Source organism: Spea bombifrons, chromosome 8, assembly GCF_027358695.1.
Source record: "Spea bombifrons isolate aSpeBom1 chromosome 8, aSpeBom1.2.pri, whole genome shotgun sequence".
Classification (NCBI taxonomy): domain Eukaryota; kingdom Metazoa; phylum Chordata; class Amphibia; order Anura; family Pelobatidae; genus Spea; species Spea bombifrons.
The window spans coordinates 40702686-40729559 of record NC_071094.1 but is presented as its reverse complement, the minus strand read 5'-3'; the positions used below and the strand labels follow the sequence as shown (position 1 = coordinate 40729559).

The 26874-nt window shown below is 38.8% G+C and overlaps 2 protein-coding genes across 2 annotated transcripts; both read left to right on the top strand.

Annotated features, from left to right (window-relative positions):
* Positions 1–1774: 1774 nt before the first annotated feature.
* LOC128503761 (TLR adapter interacting with SLC15A4 on the lysosome-like) lies at positions 1775–5049 on the top strand. The gene is made up of 2 exons (XM_053473943.1): positions 1775–1903; positions 3723–5049. The coding sequence occupies exon 2, from the start codon at positions 3748–3750 to the stop codon at positions 4651–4653; it is 906 nt and encodes a 301-aa protein (XP_053329918.1). The 5' UTR covers positions 1775–1903; positions 3723–3747; the 3' UTR covers positions 4654–5049.
* Positions 5050–7381: 2332 nt separating this feature from the next.
* On the top strand, positions 7382–21947 carry LOC128503758 (sodium/hydrogen exchanger 2-like). Its single transcript, XM_053473939.1, has 12 exons — positions 7382–7655; positions 9642–10105; positions 10249–10499; positions 12210–12427; positions 14016–14212; positions 15746–15835; positions 17152–17222; positions 17761–17922; positions 19006–19108; positions 19831–19959; positions 21042–21084; positions 21731–21947. The coding sequence occupies exons 1-12, from the start codon at positions 7400–7402 to the stop codon at positions 21841–21843; spliced, it is 2097 nt and encodes a 698-aa protein (XP_053329914.1). The 5' UTR covers positions 7382–7399; the 3' UTR covers positions 21844–21947.
* The last annotated feature ends 4927 nt before the right edge of the window (positions 21948–26874 follow it).

Below are 26874 nucleotides of genomic sequence, written 5' to 3'. Positions count from 1 at the left end.
AATGTTTTCTGTGTTTTTTTAATAAGCGAGGGTTTGCTGCAATCATTTATTCTTCTCTCCCCATATTGTATCTACAGTTTGCAAATTCCAAGAACCCAGATTTCTATGCAAACAGCCGGAACAAAGATCCATCGCGCCCGCAGCTGCCGATAGATCCCCTTTTCTAAAAAAATACAATTTACATCATTCCAAATGATAAAGAAATAAAATAATCCACAAAAGCTGGGATTGATTTTTTATGTGTTTTAATATAAGATTTTTTTAATTGTTTCATATTTATTTTGGGGGGGGGGGTATATCTCACAGCCATCATCCTGAGAATATGGTGGCGCTATATAAATGAATAAGTAATAATAATTAATAATTGTATTATTATAATATTAATATTATTGATATAATAATATTATAATGATAATAATCTGTATTTAGCTTTTGTCAGGCTGGAGAACTGAAACAAAAAAATCTAAAATATTTTTCTTACAAATTCAGACTTCCTCTTTTACTATAGAAATTATTCGGATACATTTGCTACAAATAAATTATGCAAATATAAAAAAAAATGTTTATGTTATGAAAAAAGCCAACAATAAATAAAAGTCACCTGTATTCAAGCAGGGACTTTGATGTGATACATCAATGAGAAAGCAGACTGTGTTTGCCTTTTGAATTCTGCCCTGAGACTCTGAAACCGGGGTTAAAGCTCCAGACAGTCTTAAAAATCTATATTTATTTCCACTCTAAATAAAAAAAAAAAAATACTTAAAATGTTGTTTAACCCCAGATTTACTTGTATCCTAGTAATATCAACGCTAAGAAAGGTGAACCCTGACCAAACATGTGTTATTTCTGGAAAGAGGAAGTTCAGCGACGGAACTGCTGATTTCTTTGCAGTTTCCATTGTGTTCCATCGTGGGTGAACTTTTACAACATAATGAAATCAAACAAAGTTTAGAGGAAGTTCTTCTGTACGATCCCATTTTGTCAAAAAAGATAAAAGTACCGCGTAGAGCTGCTTTGGAGAACTAAAACCATGTTTATTCGAATTTTTTTTCCACTTGTGGATACTTTCTTTTATGCAACTCCTCAAACATTCTAGAACGTCTTCGTGTATGCTGCTGAACATCCTGATCAGGTGGTAGACCCATCTAGATGGTGGAACCTTTGTTCTACTCAACGCATTGTTCCACTGAACTCATTGTTCTACTCAACGCATTGTTCTACTGAACGCATTGTTCTACGGAACACGGCTGGGTGGGGAAGGGGGCAAATGCTTGTGGTGGGATTCTGAAGAAGCTCTATATGCATTTGCAATGGAGACCACAGAGAAATTTAAGGTGACCAGTTGGCCATCCTGTGCACCAAAGGATGGCCAGGGTGCTCCTTGAATCGTTTCTTCGAGGAACCCTTCTTTGATGTATCACAAAACACATTTGACGTTGGATTTCATAACCTGTAGGACTAAATTTATATTTCGTTCATAAACCGTTGACCGATAGCATTTGTCTAAACTGGAAAAGTCTTGGAACCCATCAAACCAAGTCTTACAAGCAGCATGGCCTCCAGGGCGGCTGTGATAAGCTTCAGTAGGCCACCTTGTTAGATGAAGCTGCTGAGCTTGGTTTCTAAATGCGGACTGTACAAATACACTCTTCATCAGCTTTCGGTTTGATGGTCTTGTAAAAGAAGTCAAGTGATTAAACAGCACCGGTTACTTCATGTCCGGTGCTTAACGACTTCTTCTTTCCAATTAAGAATTTTTAAAAAGGGAAGAAGAAGCGCTCGCTCTGCAGCAGAGCCTGGCTGATGGAGTCGTTGAAAGATGTTGTCGACTTCCTATAGATAATAACATCGGAAAATTACTTTACCGCTGGTGCTCTGCTGCCACGTATGAAAAAAAAATCAGGTAAGGACCAAATATAATGCGCGGAAATTATTATTATTATTATTATTATTTTTGAGTATCTAACATCCATTAGATCCTATCAGAGCATTTAATTTCTAGGTCATAGAAGCAAATATTTGTAATGTTCTTAACCTTCTTAGTTCTTTGCTCGTTGGCGCCCAAAGGGTTATTTAAATAACTTGCACTAGGCTACGATGGCTTCTGTGCACGTTTCTGAGGCTACGTTGCTGGGTTCTACGGAGATTTCCAGCTCCACCAAGTGAACTTTAAGACAGTGAGAGGCAATTAGCTGTGAAATGTATCCGGCACGAAGAGTCGCAATAATATATTTGTTAGAATCGGATACAAAAAGGCGGCCTGACACCGAGCGTCGGGGATTTGTGAATTTAAATGTCATGGCATTTGCTCACTTCAATTATTTCGAGAGCCCAACGCAAACAAACAGCGTGTTCCTTCTGATGCGGCAAACCCTCGGCCCTAAAAAATGAATTCTGGGACTCCCGACGATATTGAAAGAAGGTCGTTGTAACATTTCATCCCGGAGCCGGCGTTGGCTGCGGCATCGCCTGTCCGTCTTGTTATAGAAACACGCATGGGATGGACATCCGGCTCCTGAATCTACGACGAGACCAACGATGGGCAGACTGGGCTGGATGGGTCTACTGGATATGGTGGAGGTGGAGGCATAACACTATTCACTAAAGATTGAGTTTGTAGGCTGAAGGACCGATTTAGACCTTCAAAGCTCTATGAGACCCCAATTAGATGATGAGGAGACATCTACACCAGTGTGAACAGGGTTTATCTCCATGTTAGATCTCTACAGTACATTTATTTATTTTTAACATAAAATTGCTTAGTTTGCATATACCGGTAATTAAAACCATTTTTGTAGAGATGTCCACCTCCTGAAGCGTTCACTGAGAGGTGCTTAAAGGTGAGGGTGCACTTGGCTGTCTTATCTATGGAGTAGGGGGTCCTACCTTATTAGCTAAAACTTTTTAGAACCTGCTCAATTCTGTATTCACAAAGTTGAGACAAAACATCTACTGTATCTACTGTAGCAAAGATCGTTTGTGGACCATTAAAGGACTCATGTGGACTCCATCGGGCTTGGTCTCCCAGTGGCGGTAAAAGCAGTTTCCCCGCTGTAACGTTGCCTGCCCGCTACTTCTTAAGGGACGATTTTTGGCTTTTTTCTATCAAGCAAGACTTTTACTTTGTGGCGCAGTAAAGAAAAGCTGATTCTGTATGTTTTGCTGTCAGCGGGGACGATAAGAACGGAACACTCATGGAAAAGGGGAATTCTAAGAAAACAGCAAAGATAAACCTAGGTTGCACCACCCATGAAAGTATTTAAACAGAAATATGATTACAGAACATTTTGATTAATTACTTATTTTCAGATATTACCGGTATATTCAAATAATATTACATATTATTATTATTTATTGTTTTATATAGCGCCATCAAATCCCGTAGCGCTGTACAATGAGTAGACAGGGCATGACAAGTAGCATGTAACATAACAATCTGACTTACAGGAACAACAGGTGAGGTGATAGATGCACTTATCACAAGGACTTTTCTGCTGCTATGGCAACAATACATTTTAATGCATCATTTGACTACAGCCCAGAATGAACCAGTCCTAGAATAGAAAATGCAGGGACTTGATAACGAATATTTTCTAATGATATTTTTAATATTATAATATAATACAATATAATATATAAAGTGTAATTAGTGTTTTTTTTAACTTAACATTGCGAAAGTCACAAAAATGCCAATTTATGCCTTTTTTTTTCTCTCCTGACAGATAAGTAACCCGTACGATTACCAAAATGTTGGCCGAAGCTTTTATCTGTAGACTTGCCTACGGGGACGCGGTATGTAAAGAGAAAAAACTGAATCGGGAAAACAACAACACAGAGACGACCGCTGGGTCGGTGGAAGGTCAGCCGAAGAACGGGTCTGCAGGTTTAGCAGATAGAGATGGCTTGAATGTCTTCCGGGCGAGGGATCAAACACTGAGGCCTGGACAAAGCCAACATGGAGACCAGCGTAGCCTGTACTATGGAAAAGAATCCTCGCAAGCTTTGTACATCCCCCAAAAAGACCGGATCGGCGGAAAACAGCTGGACCTGTATACGTCATGGTCAAGCATGTATGCGAGTATATTCAAAGAATATCCAGACATGCACATCGCAGGCCACCATATTCTCAATAAAAAGGACTCCGGGTGCGTGTTGGACCTCGATAGCGAACTCCAAGATGGCCCAATCTTGCTTTCCGTAGACATTCCAACAAACAGTCCCCCTACTGAGATTCCGGATAAACCCGCCAAACCGAACAACGAGGACAAACGAGACCGGAGCATCACAATCCCCAAAGCCCCCTTCTCAAACTCTGCTCTCAACGACTACATGGAGAAGCAGATGCAGGAACTCTACGAGCAATTTATTGAGGAGCATCAAGCCGTTGATGGTTCTCCTAACCCCATGCTTTTTTCTAGCAGCCTCATGAACAGTTTAAACCAGATCAGTACTTATATATCGCAGGAGCAGAACGTGGAACGTCGCAAGGCGAGGCAGGCCATCCTAAACTGCTTAAGGAGCGCCGCGAGTGGGGCGAGCTCCGAATTCGTCACCCCGGTTCTGCATATCTCCAGTGAACCCGGACTGAAAAAGAACCCGGACGCCCGGTCAAAATACTCGGCTGTGTTAGGGGGTATTGCGTTGCTCAAATAATGAAGTTCCAAAAGAATGTCACAATACTTTATAATTAAGATAACTGACTGCAGATAACAGCCATTTAGCCCCCTCTAGTCTTCCCGCTTTTCTGCCTGAAGTTAGACCTCGAACATTACCTGTTTCAGGATCCCTTATGTTTGCTAATTTCCTGATCGCGTCGGCTCAGTTTATTACATTTTACCACATCTGCCGGGAGTTCGTTCCAAGTAAAGCTTCCTTTCATTATGTCTAAGCCTAGAGTTCATGGAATTTCATGTATAGCCTCTTGTTCTAATGATTGGCCACCTTTCCAGTCTTCTTTGCGTTATAATAGAGGGGGTATATATCATTAATGTTAATAACATAACTTGTTATTATGTTGTGTCTGTATGCTTTGCAGATAATAAATGCTTTTGACATTGATCGTGTGTAAGAATGTAATTTCTGGAACAAGTAAGTACGTTTAGGAGATGGGGTTGTAGATCTCTGTAAACTGAGCCCTGGAATCATCTCCAGGTTGCGTTACATTCATTTTACCTTCCTGCCCGTACTAGTTTCTGATTGGTCCACAAACCGCGCAGAGGACCTCTCTATGCCAGAGACATAGGTTATGAAGGTAACGTAAAGACACTTTGACCAAGAGCTTATTGCCCCCCTGCTGGGTATAATAGAGTCTTCATGTATCATTGCCTCCTTGTTGCACTTCCAGACTCCAGGAGCGGTCTGCTGTGAGGTGAGGGTAACGTTGATTACCACTGGTGGTTATTATATGTTCCACCAGTGTATAATATTATATATTATGCTGGTCCTGCACCAAGTAGCAGAACAGGTCCAAAAATGACATTGGTTTGTGACACTCATCTTTTTTTCTGTGGCATTTCATGTTTAGACAAGTCATTGCACCAGCTTGGTTCATCGTGGTATTCCCGGTGCCGCCTAAATAAAATTATTCTGCTCAGACACTGTCCAGAGAAAGGACTTCCGGAACCTTTACGGGCTCTTCTCCAAGTGGAGAAGGATTCCATCCATACAAGAGACCTCTAAGGCCCCTAAAGCTGATTGTACATCGTTTTCCATCTTGGCCGAAAACATTTGACTGAAGAAGGTGTCTTCTGTTTGACCAACACCATTATATCCAGGCTGGAGGTAGCTATCTGGATACAGTATCAACAATGACGTCTCTAAAAAAGTTTACGCTCTTTGTGGCTCTGGTTCCGTGTCACAGTACTGATTTCTTAGTGCATATTACATACAAAAATGAGCGTAAAAAGCATCAGGTAATGTTGCCCCAAAACACTGAAAATGATTCCTCCTCATTGTGCATTTGTAGCAGACATAATAAATCCAGACACCGAGTCTGCGTATTCAAACCGTTACGCTTGGATAGAAACGCAGCTGAAAAAATATACCTTTTATCCGCTCTCAGCGTATGGAATGTATTTTATGTCACCGGAGAGCCGTTCACCGAAATCCCCCGGCAGGCAGATACCGTCAGAGCCGATACTTATCATAACGCCGCTCATTCAGGATCTGTACCCACAGAGCCCTAAACCTCAGCCTGACAAATTAATTAATAAATGACTATTTTATTATTTTCTCCAAACCTCCATCGCCCCCTGCAGGTCACATTGAGATTATTTTAGCTTCAGCGCCTGATGCTGACTCGTTATTGCCCTTCCATTACTGATATAGTATAAGTAAAGCCCCTGCTTAAATACAGGTGCTTTGACTGCAATTAATAGGAAATTAAAGTCTCCACAAGGATCAATTTTAAATTATTTGGTTTCAAGAATCGTTACGTAGATTCGTCAGGATGGAACGCCGAAGGGTTCATATTCTGAAGGTTCTCAGATTTGGCTTACAGATATAGAGATCGAAAACTATGGTAGTCATTATAAGTGCGTATTTGCCAACTGTCCTGATTTGTCCGACAGTCCCAAGAATCAGGATCCACATCTGACTGCCCCTGCCATTGTCCTGGCAGTCCGGTAGTTGACCATATAGATTATGTAATCAAGTAGTACTATGACATTAAGCATGGGGAGGGGGGCTTGATATGATGTCACAATTACACTTCCTGGTAACATGAATGTCACATTCTGTCCTGACAAAATGCGACAACACGTTTGCAACTATGGAAATCTGTGATTTATTTAATCTTTAATTATTAAAATAAAGAAGTTTATTTCCAACAGAATCGAGAGCCTGGTTATTTACTAATCAAGGTGATATTGGAGTTTCTACTGGAATGTCTACTGCCTTCTTAGTGCAGGCAATCATAGAAACATGAAAATATTGACTTTTGCCCCGTCTAGTCTGCTTATCCTTCCATATATAAGACTTAGATCTTAGTCCTTGGTTTCATCTTAGATTCAGGAGGCATGCCTGTGATGGGAGGCTGTTCCATATATCTACCACCTTCTCAGTAAAGTAAAACTTCCTTACATTACACCTAAAACACTCAGCAATACATCCACACATCATAGATCACAGATCCATCAACAGATCGACTGGATTCCTAATGATTTATCAGAAGAATCATTAAGCCGGGGGGATGTGTAATGGGCTAACGCTAGACGCGGCTCGGAAACATTCCACTAAGCAATGCACTTGGTTCTTCAATTAAGCTCGTCCCGGCTGTATAAACTCCCAGAAGTCATCTGAGCGCAGACTATCTCTGCCTCTTCATGCCTCGATCCATCCATCTCATCTTCTCTAATGGTGGAAGCAGACAGCGCGTCCCCGACAGCTCAGCCGGAACACGATGAGGGGCGCTCGCTACATGGCGCTGGTCTGCGTATGTCCGTTGGTCGTTCACCTGGCCAAAGCCTCTATGAGCAGAGATGACCCGGAGTATCCTCTCACGTCCCACGAGCGCGGCGTCTCCAACCTGTCACACCTCGGGCAACATGACTTCAACGCTTCCTCCAGGCTGAGGATCTTCTCCATGGACTACGACTACGTTCGCACGCCATTCGAGATCACGCTGTGGATAATGTTAGCCTCGTTGGCTAAAATAGGTAAAAAAATTAAAAAATATATATATTATTTTTACTTTAATATACTTTGGGAGTCTTGATGTTGATTGTATTATTGTAACATCTTTTTAAAATTACTATTTAGATTAACCATTTACTTGCCTCACTTAGTCCGCACTATGAATTTGTGTTATAATGTTATAAGCAGCAAATTAATATTAACACCAGAAAACAAACGCAATTAATGCTACAAGTCAGTCGAAAACACCTTTCCCTGGATAATTCCTGTTTTGGTTGTGTGTGTCCTGTACCGTTGTATTCGCACCAATACCTCCCTTACGAAAAATTACTGCAGTTTTTCTGAAGTAATACCGCAGTTTTTTGGACATGAAAAAACTGCAATACTGCACTTTTACTGCAGTATTACTGCACATTTACTGCACTTTTTTTTATATATTGCAAACCTACAGTTGTAATTCAATGTAGTGCAGCTTTATTGCATTTGTACTTCCGTACAAAAATAACTGCAGTAAAACTGCAGTACAGTGAAGTACAAATGCAGTAAAACTGCAGTAAATGTGCACTATTGCCGTTTTTCATGTCCAAAAAACTCCAGTATTACTTCAGAAAAACCGCAGTAATTTTTTCATAAGGGCTGCTTTTTTTAAATCAGTTTTTAAGTTTTAACATTTTTCACCAAATTCGGAGATCGTCGAATTCCAAGGTGAACTGCGTTCTTTGCTGGGAAATATTCTTACGTGTGTCACCTTGTCGATGTGCCTAAGGTTGGCTGAGTAATCAGTGTGTTTAATGCATGCGCATAGGCTGTTCAGTGCATACCTCCCAAGAATCTCTTTTTAAGCAGGACAGTCCCTCTTTCAGACGCAAATCCCCTTTCCTCCCCTGAAGTCCCTCTTTTCTAGGAGTTCAGAACGTTTGCCGGGTATGAGTCTATCACAGTGTACAGCGCTACAGAATATGACGGCGCTATATAACTGTCTGCTGGCCATTGGCAGTTTGTGGTCAATGGCTGCAGATGCCCGTGAGTAAATAAACGTAAGGTGCACTTAGGTCATCAAGCGGCCACCTAAAGCCTTAAAGTGCCAGGGCCGCCTTTTCATCGCCAGCCCGACCCCAGACACATTGTCGAATATAATTAATGTTTGTACGTATCACAATGTTGTACATACTTCTTGTGATGTGTTTAAACTTCACACCTGAACGCTGTAATGCTTTGTGTTGGAGGTGGGAGCCCAGCTCTGCTTATTTGTGAGCAACACAAAATTCATAGATGCCAACAGTCCTGATTTTATCCCGTTCTAGCTCTCCCAGCTGTGTATCAGTGCACAACCCTTGCAAAACATGCGTAAAGCTGCGTAAACATACATACTGAGATCATAATGTTTCTATAGCAGTGATTTATTATTAATAGATGTGAAGGAGAGAGTCCTTAAGCCTCTTGGCAAAGAGAAAACAAATATCGATTGGGTTAAGTGCTGCATTATTCTGCTATTCCCTGATGTCTGGAAACGTAAGAGCGCCAGGAAATTATCTACGCGTCGGAGCTACGGACGGTTATTTGTGATAACCGCTTTCATTAGGAGGGAACGCTGGCAGGCCTGATGTTCCTGTCATTATTAGGCTGTTAGATATATCAAAACATCCGCCATATACGTAAGACGGGGTCGTACGCGGCAAGAAGGGCAGCTGCCCTAGGCTCCGTTCCACCAATGTATCAGAATTCTACAGTCAGAAGGTTTTAGCACCCTTCCGTTACTCGCATAAGCCCATTAAAAAGAAGAAAATAAAATAATGGAAAAGAAGAATATGTTCGCTTAGTTGACATGGCCCCTTTATATGATCCTGGTTGAGCTGCAGGGGACATACATTTAGATTAAAACCCCTAAAATAACATAAATGGAAGCATCTGTTGATGACCGGAGGCATCGGAACGGTATATATGCTCCGTTCTTGAATACATTCGATTTATTGCTGACACCAAAGTCATCTGTTTTATTCTTCTCCCAGGTTTCCATCTTTCTCACAAGCTTCCTTCGGTGGTACCGGAGAGCTGCGTCTTAATAAGTGTGGGTCTTGTCATGGGAGGAATAATGTACGGCATGAAGGACCAATATAAACCAGTCATGAGCAGTAAAGACTTCTTCTTGTACTTGCTGCCTCCCATAGTCCTGGATGCTGGATATTTCATGCCGAGTCGGCCTTTCTTTGAGAACATTGTGCCCATCCTTTGGTACGCCATTGTGGGAACGATCTGGAACGTCTTTGGCATTGGCTTCTCTCTGTACGGAATTTGCCAGGTGAAGGCCTTTGGTCTGAGGAGCATTTCTCTTCTTCACAATCTCTGGTTCGGAAGTCTGATTGCGGCAGTGGATCCGGTGGCCGTCCTGTCCGTCTTTGAAGAGATCCATGTGAACGAAAAGCTGTACATCCTGGTGTTTGGAGAATCTCTTCTCAATGATGCTGTTACCGTCGTAAGTCTCTGGCCACGCGTCCAATCGGGGTCACAAGTAGGACATACTGTATTATTTGACATAATATCTGGGCAGGCCTGGGCTAGCCCCATACTGACCAATATTAGTGAATATGCTAAAAGATTTATGTTTGTTTTCCATAGGTGCTGTATAAGTTGTTTGAGGACTTTGATGAAATGACAGACATTCAGTTGGTGGACATTTTCTCTGGCATCGGGAAAGTCTTTGTGGTAGGCATCGGAGGAGTTTTGGTGGGCCTTGCGTATGGGTTTGTGGCTGCCTTAACAACGCGTTTCACAGAAAATATCCGAGTTATCGAGCCGCTGTTTGTGTTCTTGTACAGTTACCTCAGCTACCTCACAGCCGAGATGTTTCATCTTTCCGGAATTGTGGCGTAAGTATTCCTGCGGCCATCTTTTCATATTTTTAACCAAAAATTATTCCATGGGACTTCACCTTTAAACCTCATGCAAACGTTGTTTTTGCATCAGGAGTCATAGAGTTAAATTTGAGCATTCTATGCGACCCTTTTAGTGTTTTATCGCACGCACCGAGGCCGGATTACAAGCTTTAATCTTTCTTAACACCCGGACAAAAGCTCGAGACCCCTCTGGCTATCATTTTAAGAGAAGCCTCGGATGACAGCTTTGACTGAAATTGCCACTGACATCGTGTTTTGACTGCAATGAAATAACAAGCCCGATAAAAACATCTTCAATTTCTATGAGTTAAGAAAAATGAAAGTAGATAAGAGTTACACGGCCCTGCGCGACTCCACACAACGTAAGTGTTAGACTGCTCGAGAGTTCACTATCGGGGTTAAAGGTGCTGTTCCACAGAGACGTTTCCCCCAACATTCCTAGATTTTTATATTATGATGAACTCATAGGAATCCATCTTAAACAAGAGTATACTTTTTTTTTTTAAATATTATACCATTTTGCTGTATTTTGCTGTATTTTCACTGCTAACCTTTAAAGCTCCTCTAATACCTCTCATCACACCTATCACACATCACACCTATCACACATCACACCTATCACACAACACACCTCATTCAATCACACTCACTGACCTCCACTGTGAATGGAGTGGCAGTTAGAATGGCTGCTGGGGGTCAGACTGATTTGGTGTAATACACAGGCAAGGGCTTTGGAGGAATTACAGGACTCTATTGCGAGGCAACCGTAGTATGTCATCAAAGAGAAAAGCAACATGACAGATAACTTTATTTTACTTCTCTCTCCATATCTGGGGATATTTTAAGAGACCCCCTATGTAAAGCAACTAGGGGCTGGGGGAGGCTTGACTTTACCTATGGCCAAACCCAAGGCCAGAAGGTGCCAGCTGGTGTAGACCAAGGCGCCTCTGTACCTGTACTTTTTAAGAAACCCCCCTGCTTACTGTATGTGCTCTAAAAACATGTATTATTATTTTTGTAGTTTCAGCAGGTAGTGCAATTAACCACAATGGTGTCCCTTTATACTTAATATGTAGCCAAATATTGGCTTACCCACACCTGGACTGCCCACCTGGCACACCATGCAAATGCCAGGGCCACCCCATCATCACTGGCCTTACCGGACACGGGTCACCAACATGTCAAATAGCCGGTCGAGTTAAAGGGACAGTCTTGTGCCCCCACCAATGATAATTAATGAAAATACTCTTGGAGAACATCCTGTGGATGAGCGTTGCTGATTCTTTCTTCTATTGTGGGACTGGTGGGTTGATTCCTTACATTTCAGTTCCAACTTGTTGAATCCACAAAGTTCTTTTTTTTTTTTGACTTGGGCGTATGTGAGTATTGTTTTTTTGTGAGTGGGCACATGAATTGATATTATTGGATTTCCAAGTTGGATTTTAGGCGATAGAAGGCTTAATTACCCAAAGAAAGGTTCTTAAAAGCAAAGCCTTGTGTTTAGTTAGAAATGATAAATGTTACGGGAATCAAATACCGGTTAGTGTTTGTCGAGCTGCTGATATCGATGTGACTCTCGGATCTTTAGCGCCGCCTGCTGGTGGAACCAGCTCTTAACATTCCACAGCGACATATAAAATGTACAGGTTTTGTGAGATTTTTCTTTGTTACCTCTTTCCACAGAATAATTGCCTGCTCCATGAGCATGAAACGCTACGTGGAGGCCAATATATCCCAGAAATCCTACATCACCGTGAAATATTTTATGAAAATGTGGAGCAGTGTCAGCGAAACGCTGATTTTTCTGTTCCTTGGGGTTTCTACCATCGGAGACAATCACGAGTGGAACTGGCCCTTCATCTTTCTGACCATTATATTCTGTCTTTTTTGGAGAGCATCAGGTAGATAAAAGAAAAGCAGATAAATATGTACTCTTAATTGTCGTTTCCCCATATTAGAGAAAATTCTATATGTATAACCTGGAGGAGATGAGTTTCGTTCCCTGCCTATTTGGTTCGGATAAAAGTCGAGGGGCATTGGCCACTCCAGTGGCGGTTCAGGTCCTGTGGTGCCCGGCCGTTGGATGTATATACAGTATATGACCTCACACCGTGAGAGCATAAAAGTGTAACATGAGGTCACGCGTATCCAGCCGGCCTTCAAGTGCCCCCCAGTCCGGCCGTGACAAGTTGCCTTTAATAAGGAGCGATACAATTGTATCTTTTGCTGATATTACGTGCAATATCCAACATCTAAAAGTTTCCAGATTGACTTTTTAACTAAATACGCATCTCTATTTCAATCAGCTCTGAGATCGCCTTTCCACGTTCTGTTTGCTAGCGGGGCTTCGTAAAAAAAAAAAAAAATTATAAAAAAAAAAAAAAATTGATTAATAAATTGTATCTGAAAGCAGCAGCAAATAATAAAGTCCATCAAGTGCTGTATTTAATAGTTTGATCTGTCGTTCGAAAAATTACAGTGATTGCATAAAATAAGTTCCCTGTGGACACTGTTCACAAGAAGAGCCGTTTTTATGAATAAATTACCATATTCCATTTCATTTACAATTTATAAAAGCAGAAGTAATGAGCTGATATAAATTTTAAGGATTTTAATAATATGTTTTTTGGACGGCGTGTAAATGCTAACATTCTGCCGCTCTATAATTCAAACTGTAGCAATATTAGTGTCAGTCGGTGGATTCCAATTGCATTGTGTTGCTCCCCGCTGTAACGTGAGCTTGTCTGGGGTTGATTAATTGAAGACCGAGTTGTCGGTTTTATGTCGTAGAAACAGGAGCGGACTTCATATTCATGCAATATTCAACAATCGTTTTCATTCATTCACAGAATTTAACGCAGGGGGATAATTAGGAACCATAGGCCCCGGTGCTAAAATTGCCCCAGGGCCCCGGGACTTCACAAGCAGCATGTCCCACAGTTGTCCCCCAAACAGTTGTGAGTGCCACCTTTGCCCCCACACCCAGTTGCCTCCCTGTGCCCCTGGTCCTTCATTTGTTTCACTATATATTATAAGGGGGTAGCTAAGCCTTTCTGCTGAAGAAACTAACCAGGATTGGCCCTTCATACAGTATTGTAAAGTTAAGTTCAAGAGTTTGAAATATTTAATCTCATTTCAACCAACCGGCAAGCTCACAGTCAAATTCCAAATACAACATACAGTAAATTGTCTTCTTCTTTCTTCTTCTTTCTTCTTCTTCTTCTTTCTTCTTCTTCCTTCTTCTTCCTTCTTCTTCCATCTACTCCTGTTCTTCTTCTTCTTCTTCTTCTTCTTCTTTCTTCTTCTTCTTTCTTTGTTTTTCTTCTTCTTCTGTCTTCTTCTCCTGCTAAGCGTATTTTGAAGTCAGACGCACTTATGTTATGGAAAACATTTGTTTTAAAATTTTCATTTTCGATTCAGTTCTCTTGTACTACAGGATGATCTTTATGGATTTATGGCCAATATATATATATATGTTTATTATTTTAGGAGTTGTTGTGCTGACAAGTATATTAAACAAGTTCTGCGTAAACTCAATCACCAGAAAGGACCAGTTTATTATCGCATACGGGGGTCTCCGAGGGGCCATCTGCTTCTCACTTGTGTTTTTGATACCAGAATTTCCCAAAAAGAGACTTTTTATAGCTGCAACGACAGTGGTTATCCTCTTCACGGTGTTTGTCCAGGTGAGTACAGATACATGATCAGGGAGGGGTGGGAGTGAGTGAACATGGTCGGGGGCTAATTTTACCCACCTAAAACATATCTATATGTATGTATTTTCTATGATTGATTTTAAATGTATGTATATATATATACGATATATATATATATAGGGGTACATCTTATCATAATGTAAAATCATAATATACATTAGGCTGCTTGAAGAATGCTTATTAAAGTATTTACAAAGTAATTCAATATGCATTATTTATTGGTCTGTCCCTTTAAAGTAAAGCAGAACATATATATATATATATATATATATATATATATATATATATATATACCATATGCCCTAAACATACCTACACAATTCCAGCCAGTTTCTAAATGGCGTTCTGGTAAGTTCCGTCACTGCGATTAGAAAATGTTAGAAACACACCAGCGCCACGCATTTCCAAAAATGTATTATTTAGTCGTTTTCTAACTCAAAATGAACTTTACAGCATGCTAGCAATCACCACTTCTGCCCTCGGGACAGTGTTTAAGTTCTGAAAAGCGTGTTTTAAGATGCAAATATGGGTCAGGGTTTGAAAAGAAGTGTCCTCATGGCAGGTGCAGCCACACTGAGCCCGGAGAAAGCGACAAAGATCGCTCAGAGCCCACGTCCGCCTTCTCATCAAGCTTTATAAAGAGTATTTTGAAGGCCGAGGCAGGCGCTTTGTTCGGTCCTTACCACTAAGTGATGATGTCATTCCTCAACTAAATGTAGCACAGTCAAAAAGAAATTCCTGCGGGCATGCGTCGCTTAGGCAAAGTCTTTAAAATCACGAAGTTCAAGAAAGAAAAAAAAAAACCCAAAACAATTGTACAGTTGAAAGGGTATTTGGGGGAATTGTTCAATGAAATGGTTGAATTTAGGTAGTAATTGTGAAATCCTGCCTTGGGCAGTAACGTCTTAGTGGCATGGGGCACACAACTGCGTTTATAACGCAATATATAGTACGTTAATTAATTGTACATGGAGTATTGAGCTTTTTATTACAGCCACAGAGCTACGTCTACTAGCCTCTCTAAAATGATCAACCCAAATGAGCCCTAACGACGTAGACAATGCTGACTACCCTCTATAAAATAAAATAAATTAAATATGTGACATTATGAGATCTTGGCGTCCATGAAATTAGAGCAGGCCAGTTTCAGTTACCTTCTCTTCCTCTTAACTGTGCAAAGTGAGGCATGTAAGGACTACCAAGAAGATGGTGGTGGTGGTGCTGGGGGTTGGAGGAAGGAACGCTAGTGTTTGGTCCATGGAATGTTGCCGCTCAGGACCAGTCCCACCATACTGAGCCATGTTCTCTCCTTTGTTAGCAAACAAATAGGGAGGGTGTTCTGGGTGTTTTCCTAGGGTGCTAAAAACCATAGGGCTAAATCTGATTCCATCAATAATTTCTTTATTCATTACATATAGATATTTTTAACTGTTTTAATATAAATGTTTTTCTTATTTCCATATAAGAACGATGACATTGATTGACCTTAAAATATTCAATTAGGGAATGACAATCCGGCCGTTGGTGGAGCTGTTGGAAGTCAAAAGGAGCAACAAAAGTGTCTCGACTGTGAGCGAACAGGTCCATATCAGGGTAAGTGATTGGCCGGCTCATGGATGCGGATGTCATGTACAAACTATACTCTAGGGTTGCTCAGCAACTCCAGATAGAGGTTATTCGATAAGCACACCTGAAAACCTCTCAGGGCAGGCTCCCTGGAGCTATCCCTTCTTTGGAGGAGTGGCTTCATGTGGGGGGCAAGGCTAGTGGTGTTTGGGGGTGGGGCTAAGCCCAGAGTTTCTTTTGAAGAAAGGGGATATGGGCGATGATCAGGGAGAAGTGGGCGGGGAGTGGGCAATGTCAGACACTATTTCCCTGCCCAGAGAAAGAAGAACCTGAGCCGGAGATCTGTGGAATCAGAAACTTCTGATTCAAACTTGGAGAGTCCTGAGTGATCATAATTTGTAAAAGCTCAAATTTGCCAGATACAAAAATTGTAAGATTAAGATCCATTGGCTTTACCTAGAAATCTGAGAAATACTAAGAGCTATATTCATAAATTAAGAGAAATAAAACATTAAATAAACAAGTACATACATAAGACACATACATAAATAAATAAAAATACCAACAAGTCAAATAACAGTGTTTCATGAAAAGTTTTTAGTTGACGTTGAAATTTAAATTGGGCCAACAGTAACTTTTGATATCTCAGAGGTCTCATCATATAGAAGAAGAGACTTTGAGGTCCCCAACTTTGATTTAACAAATCTTCTAACTTCTAATCCTCTGTGTCTGCCCAATAAAAGGTATCAACTTCAACAATAGCCCCTTGGGCTAATACGCCGGCCTCAATTTCCATTTTTGATACAACTTATTGCTTTAGTCTCTTAATGAGAATATGCATTTATTTATTTACACGTTGATAAGCACAAGGAAGCCATTATTAATTATGTTTTTTTCCACTCTATTTTTCTCTCTTGGGTTAATTCATGCATACATAGATTTATTTTTTTCTGTATTCCGTAAAGAACTTTAAACAATTCTAAAAGAAAAGTGCCCCGGTTTGGGTTACCGGAATTCATTTCATTCGCTGAAATGTGCAGCTGTGAAAATATTGTACAATTTGGGGACTCCATATGCGTGCGTCTGGCTTACGTCTCATCGGCAATGCGCTCGCAATATAAAACACTTACAGAAAGGAGATGCCTGGAATAAAAACCTTCTATCAAATCTTGCGGTATATAATTTAAAAAGGAGGTTTCTGTTATTTTCTATTTTGAGAATAAAATTGCATTTTTCTTCGGAATTGACTATTGCGCAACGCAACAAAAACATTTTTTTTTATTTCATCATGGCCGCATGAATCTCCCTGAATATGTTTTTGTTTTTCTAAACTTCTTTTAAAGTTTCTGGATCATCTAGTTGCTGGTATAGAAGATGTTTGTGGCCACTGGGGACAATATTACTGGAAAGACAAGTAAGATAAATATGTATATTATTTTACAGAATCACAAGGAAATTTAAATTTTGCTGATGGTTTTAAAATAATAGTTAAGGACTAGAACAACATCAGATGTTTTTTTCATGGATATTTATTTATTTAGAAAGTATTTTTGGTTTTCAATTATATATTAAAAAGCATAGAGAGTTAAGTTACATATTAATAAAAAAAATATTAAAAATCAAATATTATTAAATTACTAAAAAAAAAATCAACACTAGAATATAATTTTGCTTTTATATCGGTGATTTCATTTTTTTGAGAATATTCCAGATTTGCATAATTTTGTAGTTAAATTAAATGTATTTGTACAAACAGAAATTTTTACTTAATTAGAATAAGTAGGTATTGGTGAATATGAATGAAAATAAAGATTGCAATATTTTACTTGAAATTTCAGAGAAAGCAAAAAATAAATAAAATACAAATTAAAAATGTTGGGTTTTATTTTTAAACATATCATGAATGTATAAAAATATAAGGTATTTAAATGGATGATTCCCCCCCCAAACAGATTTGAGTATTTCAACAATAAATATCTGAACAAGATTCTACTGAAAGACCATCAGCCAAAGTCAAGCATTGTGTTACTTTATGAAAAACTAGAGAAGAAACACGCCATAGAGTTAGCGGAAGCGGGGCACTTAGTCAATGTGTCGACAACATCGGCCCTGCCGTAAGTATTTTTAAATCATATATATCATATATACCTCAAAATGTGAGTTTAGAACATTTAGGCATATAGGACTCAAGTATTCCTAAAACGAACCAAATTCCTTTAAAAATAATTAAGAGAAGAGGCTTGATACTTAATCATGTATTTAATGGCAATTATTTTTTTTCAAATAAAAATTATTGCATTAAAAATGGCTATTTATTTATTTATTTATTTTAGGTTGCATGCGAAACCAAAAATAGTATTTTTATTAATTGATGCTTTTCCGTGTTATTTCTTCCTCCTTTGGTGAATGTTCCCATATTTTTTCCTTTCTTCTTTATAGGAACAAGAGCAAATTAAATAGCTTGTGATACCAAAGCAATACTAGTACATTTTAATGAACTATTTATTTTTTTTAAAATACATCTACAAATTAGATCTAGAGACGATAAAGTGAATTAAAGGATGTTTTAGTAAGAATATTACGTGTAAAATATATTAACGGAGCGCTTTGGTTAATTAATTCTACTTTGTAATGTAACTGTTATTTTTAGATGTCTTTTATCCATTATCTTAAAGTTAAGAGTAGATTATGACGACTTAATAAACATATATATTCCAAAAACAATCAAGATTGAATTAAATGCATTTTCTATATTATTCGGATAAACATGAAACCAAATTATTGTTTTTTTTTTTTTTTTTTATAAATTATGGCATATTGCATCAATTATTAAAAAATATCTATCTATCTATCTATCTATCTATCTATCCATCTATTTATCTATCTATCCATCTATCTATCTATCTATCTATCTATCTATCTATCTATCTATCTATCTATCTATCTATCATTATTATTATTATTATTATTATCTTTTATTTATATAGCGCCAACAGTTTACGCAGCGCTATCTATCTATCTATCTATCTATCTATCTATCTATCATCTATCTATCTATCCATCTATCTATCTATCTATCTGCATAATAATAAAATTTTATTGTAAATATTTTTTTATGAAATCACGCTATTGTAGTATTCCTTGTAAAAACAGAACCAAAAAAATGTGATTTATAGCAATTTCTCTGTTTCAAACAGTAATAAACGCAGATCCTCATCTGCCAAGAGCCCAATTCTTCCTCAGCAGATGGATGACATACAGCGAATATTATCAAGGAATTTGTACCGAATAAGAAAAACGGTAAGAACTGCTGGGAGAAGTTGACTTGAGCGCCCCAATTTCCTGCTTTCCTATCTTGTATAGTTCCGTCGGGCCTTTTAAATGAAACGGCGAGGATTCAATAATATATTGGGAAAAAGGAAATAAAAAACAGCAAGAACATTATTGTGTGTTTTCTTTTGTGATCAGAGTAACTGATAAATATATCCCGCAAACCATTTAGAGAGCCCCAACAGATTAATTCCATAATGCATTAAAAAAAACTTTTAATTGCAAAATCTATCAAATATTATTTTTCTACAGATATTTTGAGGGACTACCCACAGATTAAAAAAAAAATGTAAAAATGACCAAATTCAGTAAGTGTTCTAATATCTAATCCAAAATGTTATTTGCCCTTCCAAATTATATGACACCTTGGTAACAGAGAAGAAAATAAGGTGGGATATATTTATCTTTTTAAAATTATATATATATTTTTTTATGTTTTATATATGTATTGAATAATCATGAATGAGTTTTTTTTCTTGAGTCCCCACAGGAACTGAAAAGTAAACAACTGCGTTGAGGTTGGAAACTCAAATGGCACTTGAGCTCGAATGCGTTTGCCCTATAGAATATTAAAAACCATACATTAAAAAAAAACTGTTTAACGGATTAAAAATATATATATAGGGGTTGGTCTTTCATATTTGGTCTCCTAATAAATATCTTCTACCCTTTGTGTTCTAAACTTTCTTTAGACCCCTGCATACAGCCGACATACTCTGTCGGCGGACACGGGGGCAGAACAGGCCAAGGAGATCCTGATTCGGCGTCACCAGAGTCTGCGCATGAGTCTGAGCAAATATGAGCATCCTTATGGGAAACAAGTATGTCATTTTAATTTTTTTATTTAATAAAATAATTTAAAAAATAAAATTATTATTATTATTGCTAATAATAACAATAATTATTAGTAGTAATAATGGTGATATTATTATTAACAATAATGATTGTATTATTATTATTATTTATAATAATAATAATAATAATAATAATAATAATAATAATAATAATTAGTAGTAATAATGGTGATATTATTATTATTATTATTGTTATTATTGTTATACATATCAATGATGATTATATTATTATTATTATTAATAACGATTATTATTATTATTATTATTATTATTATTATTTCCATTTTTAAACGAGTGTATCAGGAAAATATTCTTTTTCCGGAGCACTAGATGGTGCTATAACAGCACATTTCTTAGAAAACACACAAGCGGTGATTTTAATAACGGGAAATGATAGGGTATACAGACAATTTAAGTTAAACACTTGTCAGGGTTTTACTGACCTGGAGCCGAGGGACTATGCATATATTTTTCTTGTCGCTGATTCATCGTCGCTGATTATTTTAGGTATATTAGGTAGATGAGGTTAGAATGCGGAGGGGATCCAATGTTCCATCGGGGATAGGCAGGGATGTGTGGAAGTGGGCACTGGGGGGATAATACCTGACACTTCCTCCTCCGCGGTGATTTAGAGCCACCGGATCAAAACATTAAAGGTGCTGTTCCACTTAGTTTAAACAAAACAAGTATGATAAGCAAATACATCTCTTTCCGATCTGTCATTCCATGTTTTAATCAAATAAAAAAATCAACACAAAAACTTTTAGGAAGCTATTTTTTTAGTGTCTATGGCAATAACCTATCAATATCTACTTCTGTGTCAAATGACAATTGAGTGTTCCCAGTAAAAATGATAAATAAGGCATAATTTCACATAATTGAATAATTCTGATTTAAACCTAGTAAAGCTTTTTTAGCGGGGCAACGTTCATAAGGTAACATGTATAGTGATATAAGCGTACCTGAGAACTTCATACACGGAGCTCTCCCGATTTCGGAAGGCGAAGATTGTTTATTTCTGATACAGAGATGACTTTGTCTCATTGCAGATTGGATCTCAGAATAAACCCAAGCTATTCCGCTCAATGACCGGTAAGTTTTAGAAAGAATTCACCGTAATTCATGGACCAGCCCCAAAAAAAGACGAGACCAAGGACCGAGTCTTTACATCGGGGAAAATGGGCAGACTAGATGGGGCCGGATAGGGCCGGATAGGTCTGATCTCCCATCCAAATCTGTATTTCTATAATAGAGGACCTTTCATAAAGCACAAATACAGTTACAATGTGTATACGAGGATAAATGTAGCACTGTGTATATCTCATAGCTCCTAAATGCCCCTATTTACAAGCACCGATCAGAAAGCTAGGTGTTTGACCGCTACAGCAACAGAACCTCACAATAATATATACTCAACCTGTAGTAAAATACTCAATTCTTGTGCCAAATTACTTATCTGGTCAACATAAACAGCTATTCATAAGTTACTAAGTCAATGAAAAAGTTCTCCTCTGTCCATGCCTTCGCCGGCACTCCTTAATGCAAGTCTGTGGCCACCAAAATGATACAAATAATGCATAGTGAGTCCCGAATAAATAAAATAAACTAAAATATTTTACATTGAGTGAATGTAACATACAGTTTGAGCAGTTTTAGGCAATTGGTCCTATTTTAGAAACTTCTGTATAATATAAGACGTGTTTAGAAACGCTGTTTTTATTTTCTTTTATTCTTTTAGTCGGAGGTCCGGAAACCCCAGTCAATTATAACAGAAGAAAGTCTATTTGCTCCGAGTTGCCCCTCGACATTGACAATGACTCTATTAAAGAAGAAGAAGAAGATAATTTATAGAAATTAGAGGCCACATGAACAAGCGAAAGTAGTTTGTGGCGAATGTTTAGTACGTAGCTTGATTTTTATGGCCATTTGGTTCACATGAATTAAGGCCCCATGACCCACCGGTCTTCACCGATATCTCTGTACCCATCGGTAAAAGCCTCTACTGGTTCTAACTTTTTATCTAGCTCTAATAATGCGACTAAAAATTAAAAAATGTGGGCAAATATAAAACTAATGGCTGCTACACCCTGTTCCCTCCCTAGTTTTGGGGGTCTAGGAAGGTACCCTTAGGCAATCCATGGATACCACAATGGATGGAGGAACTGGTCTCTTGCTCCTCATTACCAGGGGTAGGGCTGTCTATAGAATGTCGAGCTCCCTAGGTGGATCCTTTCTCTGGTGACCCCCTCTTGCATGCACCTGCTTAACATATGATGGTGGCCGTGCCGTCAGCTCAGCGGCCTCGGCAGTTGCCTGTATTGTGCCTTATAAAATAAATTGCATTAGCTTTAATATATGTATACACTGTATTATAATTCTATCTGTACAAACAATGCAATAACGATCAGAATCAGAATAATCAGTGTAACTAACAAGGCTGTAAAATGAAACTAATAATCATTAACCTATAAATCACTGAATCAGGATCTCGTCTATATATCCTTTTGTTTGGCTGTATTTAAAGTTTAAGCGATAGTTATCAGGATTAAATCAGGATTAAATCAGGATATTTTTGGAAACTAAATGTATTACATATATATATATATATATGTATGAATGTGTGTGTGTTTGTATATATATATATATATGTATGTGTGTGTGTGTGTGTATATATATATATATATATAGTAACTAATTTAGCTGGAAAAAGTCCTTTACATTTAATTATGCGGTTGAGTCAGGATTTTTTTTCTGACTTCATGCAAAAGAGCCAATAATCCATAATCACAGACTTCCTAGTGGTCAATGGAAAAAAAGTCCAAACGCCAGAATGTTTTTATTACGTAGCAAAACTTATGAAGTATGGGCGCATGTGTCGATTTCCTCCTCAATATTATTCTGTAATGACAAGTTGAATGATTCACCAAGCAGACACTAACCAAAAAAACATTAGAATTTCAAAAAAAAAAATCTTTGATCTGGATGTGGATTTTCCAAGGCACACGAGTTGATCCATTTCGACATTTTTTATGATTACTCTCATGCCAACGAGTTTTATGAAGCGGTACTGAAAATAGAACGTCTCAACATCTGTGTTGCGGATAATCAAGTGCGTTCATTAGGATTAGACCACTGAAATAGCTCAGATATTTGAAAAATGCAAGATTCTTTGAAAAAAGAAAAGTGTAAAATTGAATCATCATGCTGCTCACGTGTGAATCGTAGACTAAAGCTTTACTTGCTCTGGCCGAGGTATAACAAACATGGACGCTAATCATATGGCGAAGCATCAAAACGATTGTCTTGGTCTGAAAACCACCGTGAGTTTATCTGCTAAATTCCACAAATTATAGAATATTTTTATTTATTTGTTATTAAAAATCACAATTGTGGCGCTCCTCTGCTCAATTCTTCTGTGGCTCAGGACAAAAGAGTAATGGCAGCCACCATAGGTAGGTCTCATAAATCGGGTTGAGAATGGGTTCCTTTTGTTCTTACACCACTAAAATCACATTATTGAATAATATATTAGGTTATAACATGGAATTCTTGATAGAAATGTTTGTACCATACTGCCATCCCGTTTAGTCCATTGACCTTGATCTTAGATTAATACTTGACCTTGTAATAAGAAGCAGCCATAGTTCTCCTGGAAAAGATCTACTCACCATGCGATCCAGAAACCATTCTACCCGGTTCCCATGTCCTGTCTTATATATGTCCTTTCCTCTATATGATCCTATACACTCTTCATACCAATCCATCTCTTTCTCTTTCTTTCCCTTGTCCTGTTCCGTTGGCTTCTGAGCAAACGTCCGTTGGGAATCTACTTTCTTTGAGATGACACATTGTTCCTGACCATGCTTCCCTCCGAGAGAGAGAGAGAACGTATTGCGATAGGGGGAAGAATCTCACAATGGTTTTTTAATTACTAAATCAACTTTGCTCGCCGGACACGATATTTCTCATTTAAATGGAGGCTAAATAACAATGGTTCCGTTTCATTTTCATATCCTCTGTCCCTTAGTGCATCGCTCTGCCCTTGTGATTGTTGGTGGTGATTACTGGTTCTGGGTGCAAAATCTTCCGGGATATAACTTTCCTTGGAGTAATTAATGCCGTTAACAACACATTTTTGGAATTAAGACATTTTTGCTTTTTTTACTATTGTGGATATCAGAAGAAACTGACAAACATTATGTTTATTCCAGGAAGAGGTTGTGGGAAGTGATCTTCTGCCAACCCTTTTCTTCTCTGTTGAGGTTCTCCTGTCACTTATATGCATTCCCCACCGGCGGCCACATCCATAGAAACTATTTTGGGAATGGCAGCAGATGTATGGCTAGAACTGGCCCTAATTATAACTGGCTAGAGTGAGTTTGAGTGGCATGCCTGCTTGGAGCGTAAGCAGGAGTTAAGCCAAAGTATAACCAGAGAGTCTCCAGCACCAAGTCCATGAGGTGTCCTTCTACTAGCGACCTGTGTCTCGAGGGGGGAAGCCAGCTCTGCTGTAAGTCAGCTGCTAACTGAAGGTTCTATGGAATGAAATCATAGCTCAGAACAATAAGGCAGTCAAATGCCCGGGGCAGATCTGTTATAGAGATTTGTGTGCAGTTACTCTTATCTTTATGCTCTTTATACAGCCCTAGAGAACAGAATTGCTCCGTCTAGCCTTGAGCTCGCTCAGTTCAAGTCCCCGAGTTGCTGTATGGAGCGCTCTGCACTAAAATCTGCCTGTTTAGTAAATATGACCAAAGTAAAGATCAATGGAAAAAAATGATTTACTGGAGCAAAACTCCCTGAATTAAAAATCTCATCGCTGGGCACGGATGCGCTAACACCGGGTTTGTTTAAGAACTTTCATGCCATTAGATCATCCTACCGAGGAAATATATTCTCGGAGAGGGGCTTATTTCATTGGTACCAATATACAGAAATACAAAAGGTCCCCATGGACAATGTATAGGTCAAACCAGGCTGTTCTATGGTTTTAGCAGAAAGCTCTATTTAAAGAGACCCTCCAGAGACGCTCTCCATAAGGGTTTGGAGGACCTTCTAAGACATATTGTTTGGTTGTTGTGAACAGCCGATGGAATCACAAACTATTTGGCTTACGTATGATGTCACACCATCCTTGACTAATACAGAGATCTGCCCTCTGATACACCCCATGGTGCCTTCCATTGTGGTCTGACTCCGAAACATCTAACACTCCACTGCTCTCTGCTTGCATAATTACAGCTTTAAATATAGCTCGTCTGCTGCGGTTTTGCCTCATAATTGCATAGTTCTGTAGACAGAATGCCTGCCATCCAACAGTGGATTGCTTTTTCCAATATTGCAATGGTTACCCATTAACCCCTACGATGCCTGAAAGCAATAGAATAGTTTTCTTTTTTTTTGTTTTACGAATGCTATTTTTTTCACATTAACCATTTTCAGAAGGTTTAATTTCAGTTACACATACAAACAGCTAAAATTTCATATTTATGAACAAGAAAAAAAAGTGCAGTAACCATAAGTAAACCTGCCGCTTAGAATTAAATAAATTAAAATTGCTAAAGCCATAGATTTGGTGTGTTTATGGTGAGCAAAAATGTGACATGATCCTTCCATAATAGAAAGGACAAGGGAGTAAAAGAGGAACAATCTGGTCCCCAGGTCCTGTGTGGCCCCCAAAGGCTTTTTGGTGTAAAAGTGGGTCCTCGAATGCTGGCAGTAATGACATTCACTGCTAATAATCCCTTAATGCCCCCGTGGACCGCCATGTCCCCTGACTTCTTCTACTGGTCTCATCCTCCTGGAAGGGATGTGTGACCCAGTCCTTCTTTCCTAACAGAAAGGTCTGCAGGAGTGCCAGATCTTCATGGACCCCATTTAAAGAGGGGGAACCACTTGAGTCTTCAAGATAATTTATGTTGTTAATATACCGAGGTGTCAGTGTTTCTGTTCTCCTGTTTTGTTTTGGAGGCGAATGCATCGTTGGACTCAAACAAGAAACCCAAAGAGGTCTCCTTTATCTTTTCCCGATATTTTTGTTGTACGAGGGGTTTTATAGAAAACAATGCAGACGAGCGATGGCTCGAGCTATAAACTGAGCTTGGGTTTTTACGATAACATCGCTCATACCGCGTAACCGACTCCGAGCGCTAGTCACTAGGGGGCGAGTAATAATTATGTACGTTCCTTTCTTTAATGCTGTGGGGGTGACCAGAATGTTTTTTACATCTACTGTTTTTATGAGGACCTTCGCATCCGGAGACCTCAAGGCTAACAATGTGTCTCACCTACGACAAAACAAAATAAATAACACGCACATACAAACACACCAAAATATTAAGAAAAAAAATTGTCAGGAATTAACCCTTCGGAAGAATGCATCAAGATGGCTGCCTCCTTGTTTTTCCAGAATAGTATCGGATAAAATAAACCCTACGTATTACTTAAAAGGTAATTAATTATGCTTTACTGTTACTGAATATATATCTTGCCTGTGAGTGCTTGCTCCAGGTGTAATTTAATAATTAATTCAGATTTCATTCAGAGTTAATGCCCGGCCATGATTCACTTAGGCCGCCCCGCCGAAAGCGTATTGCGAGCAGATACATCGTGGAATACTTGGCGGATGACGAAAACATGGAAACATGTTAGATAAAGGCCGGGACGCGTTTCTAATGATACAAATTGCATTAATTTAAGTACAGCTGACCACAAACCAAAATATTCCTAATGTGTTTACTTTGCCCGCTCGCCCCGAGTGATGATGTTCTTTTTTTTTATGCCACAACTGTTCAGTTGAATAAGGTCATCTGCTTTTAATAGTCCTCCAGCCGCTCCTCCGTGAAACTCACACCAGTCATTAAAACTCGCCAAAGCCGTGTC

What these genes read in the sequence shown, in the direction of transcription:
- LOC128503758 (XM_053473939.1), top strand. Translation starts at nt 7,400, where the DNA reads ATGAGGGGCGCTCGCTACATGGCGCTGGTCTGCGTATGTCCGTTGGTC. An exon ending in AGCCTCGTTGGCTAAAATAG is followed by an intron (nt 7,656 to 9,641) that starts GTAAAAAAATTA and finishes TTCTTCTCCCAG; the next exon opens with GTTTCCATCTTTCTCACAAG. An exon ending in AGCATCCTTATGGGAAACAA is followed by an intron (nt 19,960 to 21,041) that starts GTATGTCATTTT and finishes GTCTCATTGCAG; the next exon opens with ATTGGATCTCAGAATAAACC.
- LOC128503761 (XM_053473943.1), top strand. Translation starts at nt 3,748, where the DNA reads ATGTTGGCCGAAGCTTTTATCTGTAGACTTGCCTACGGGGACGCGGTA.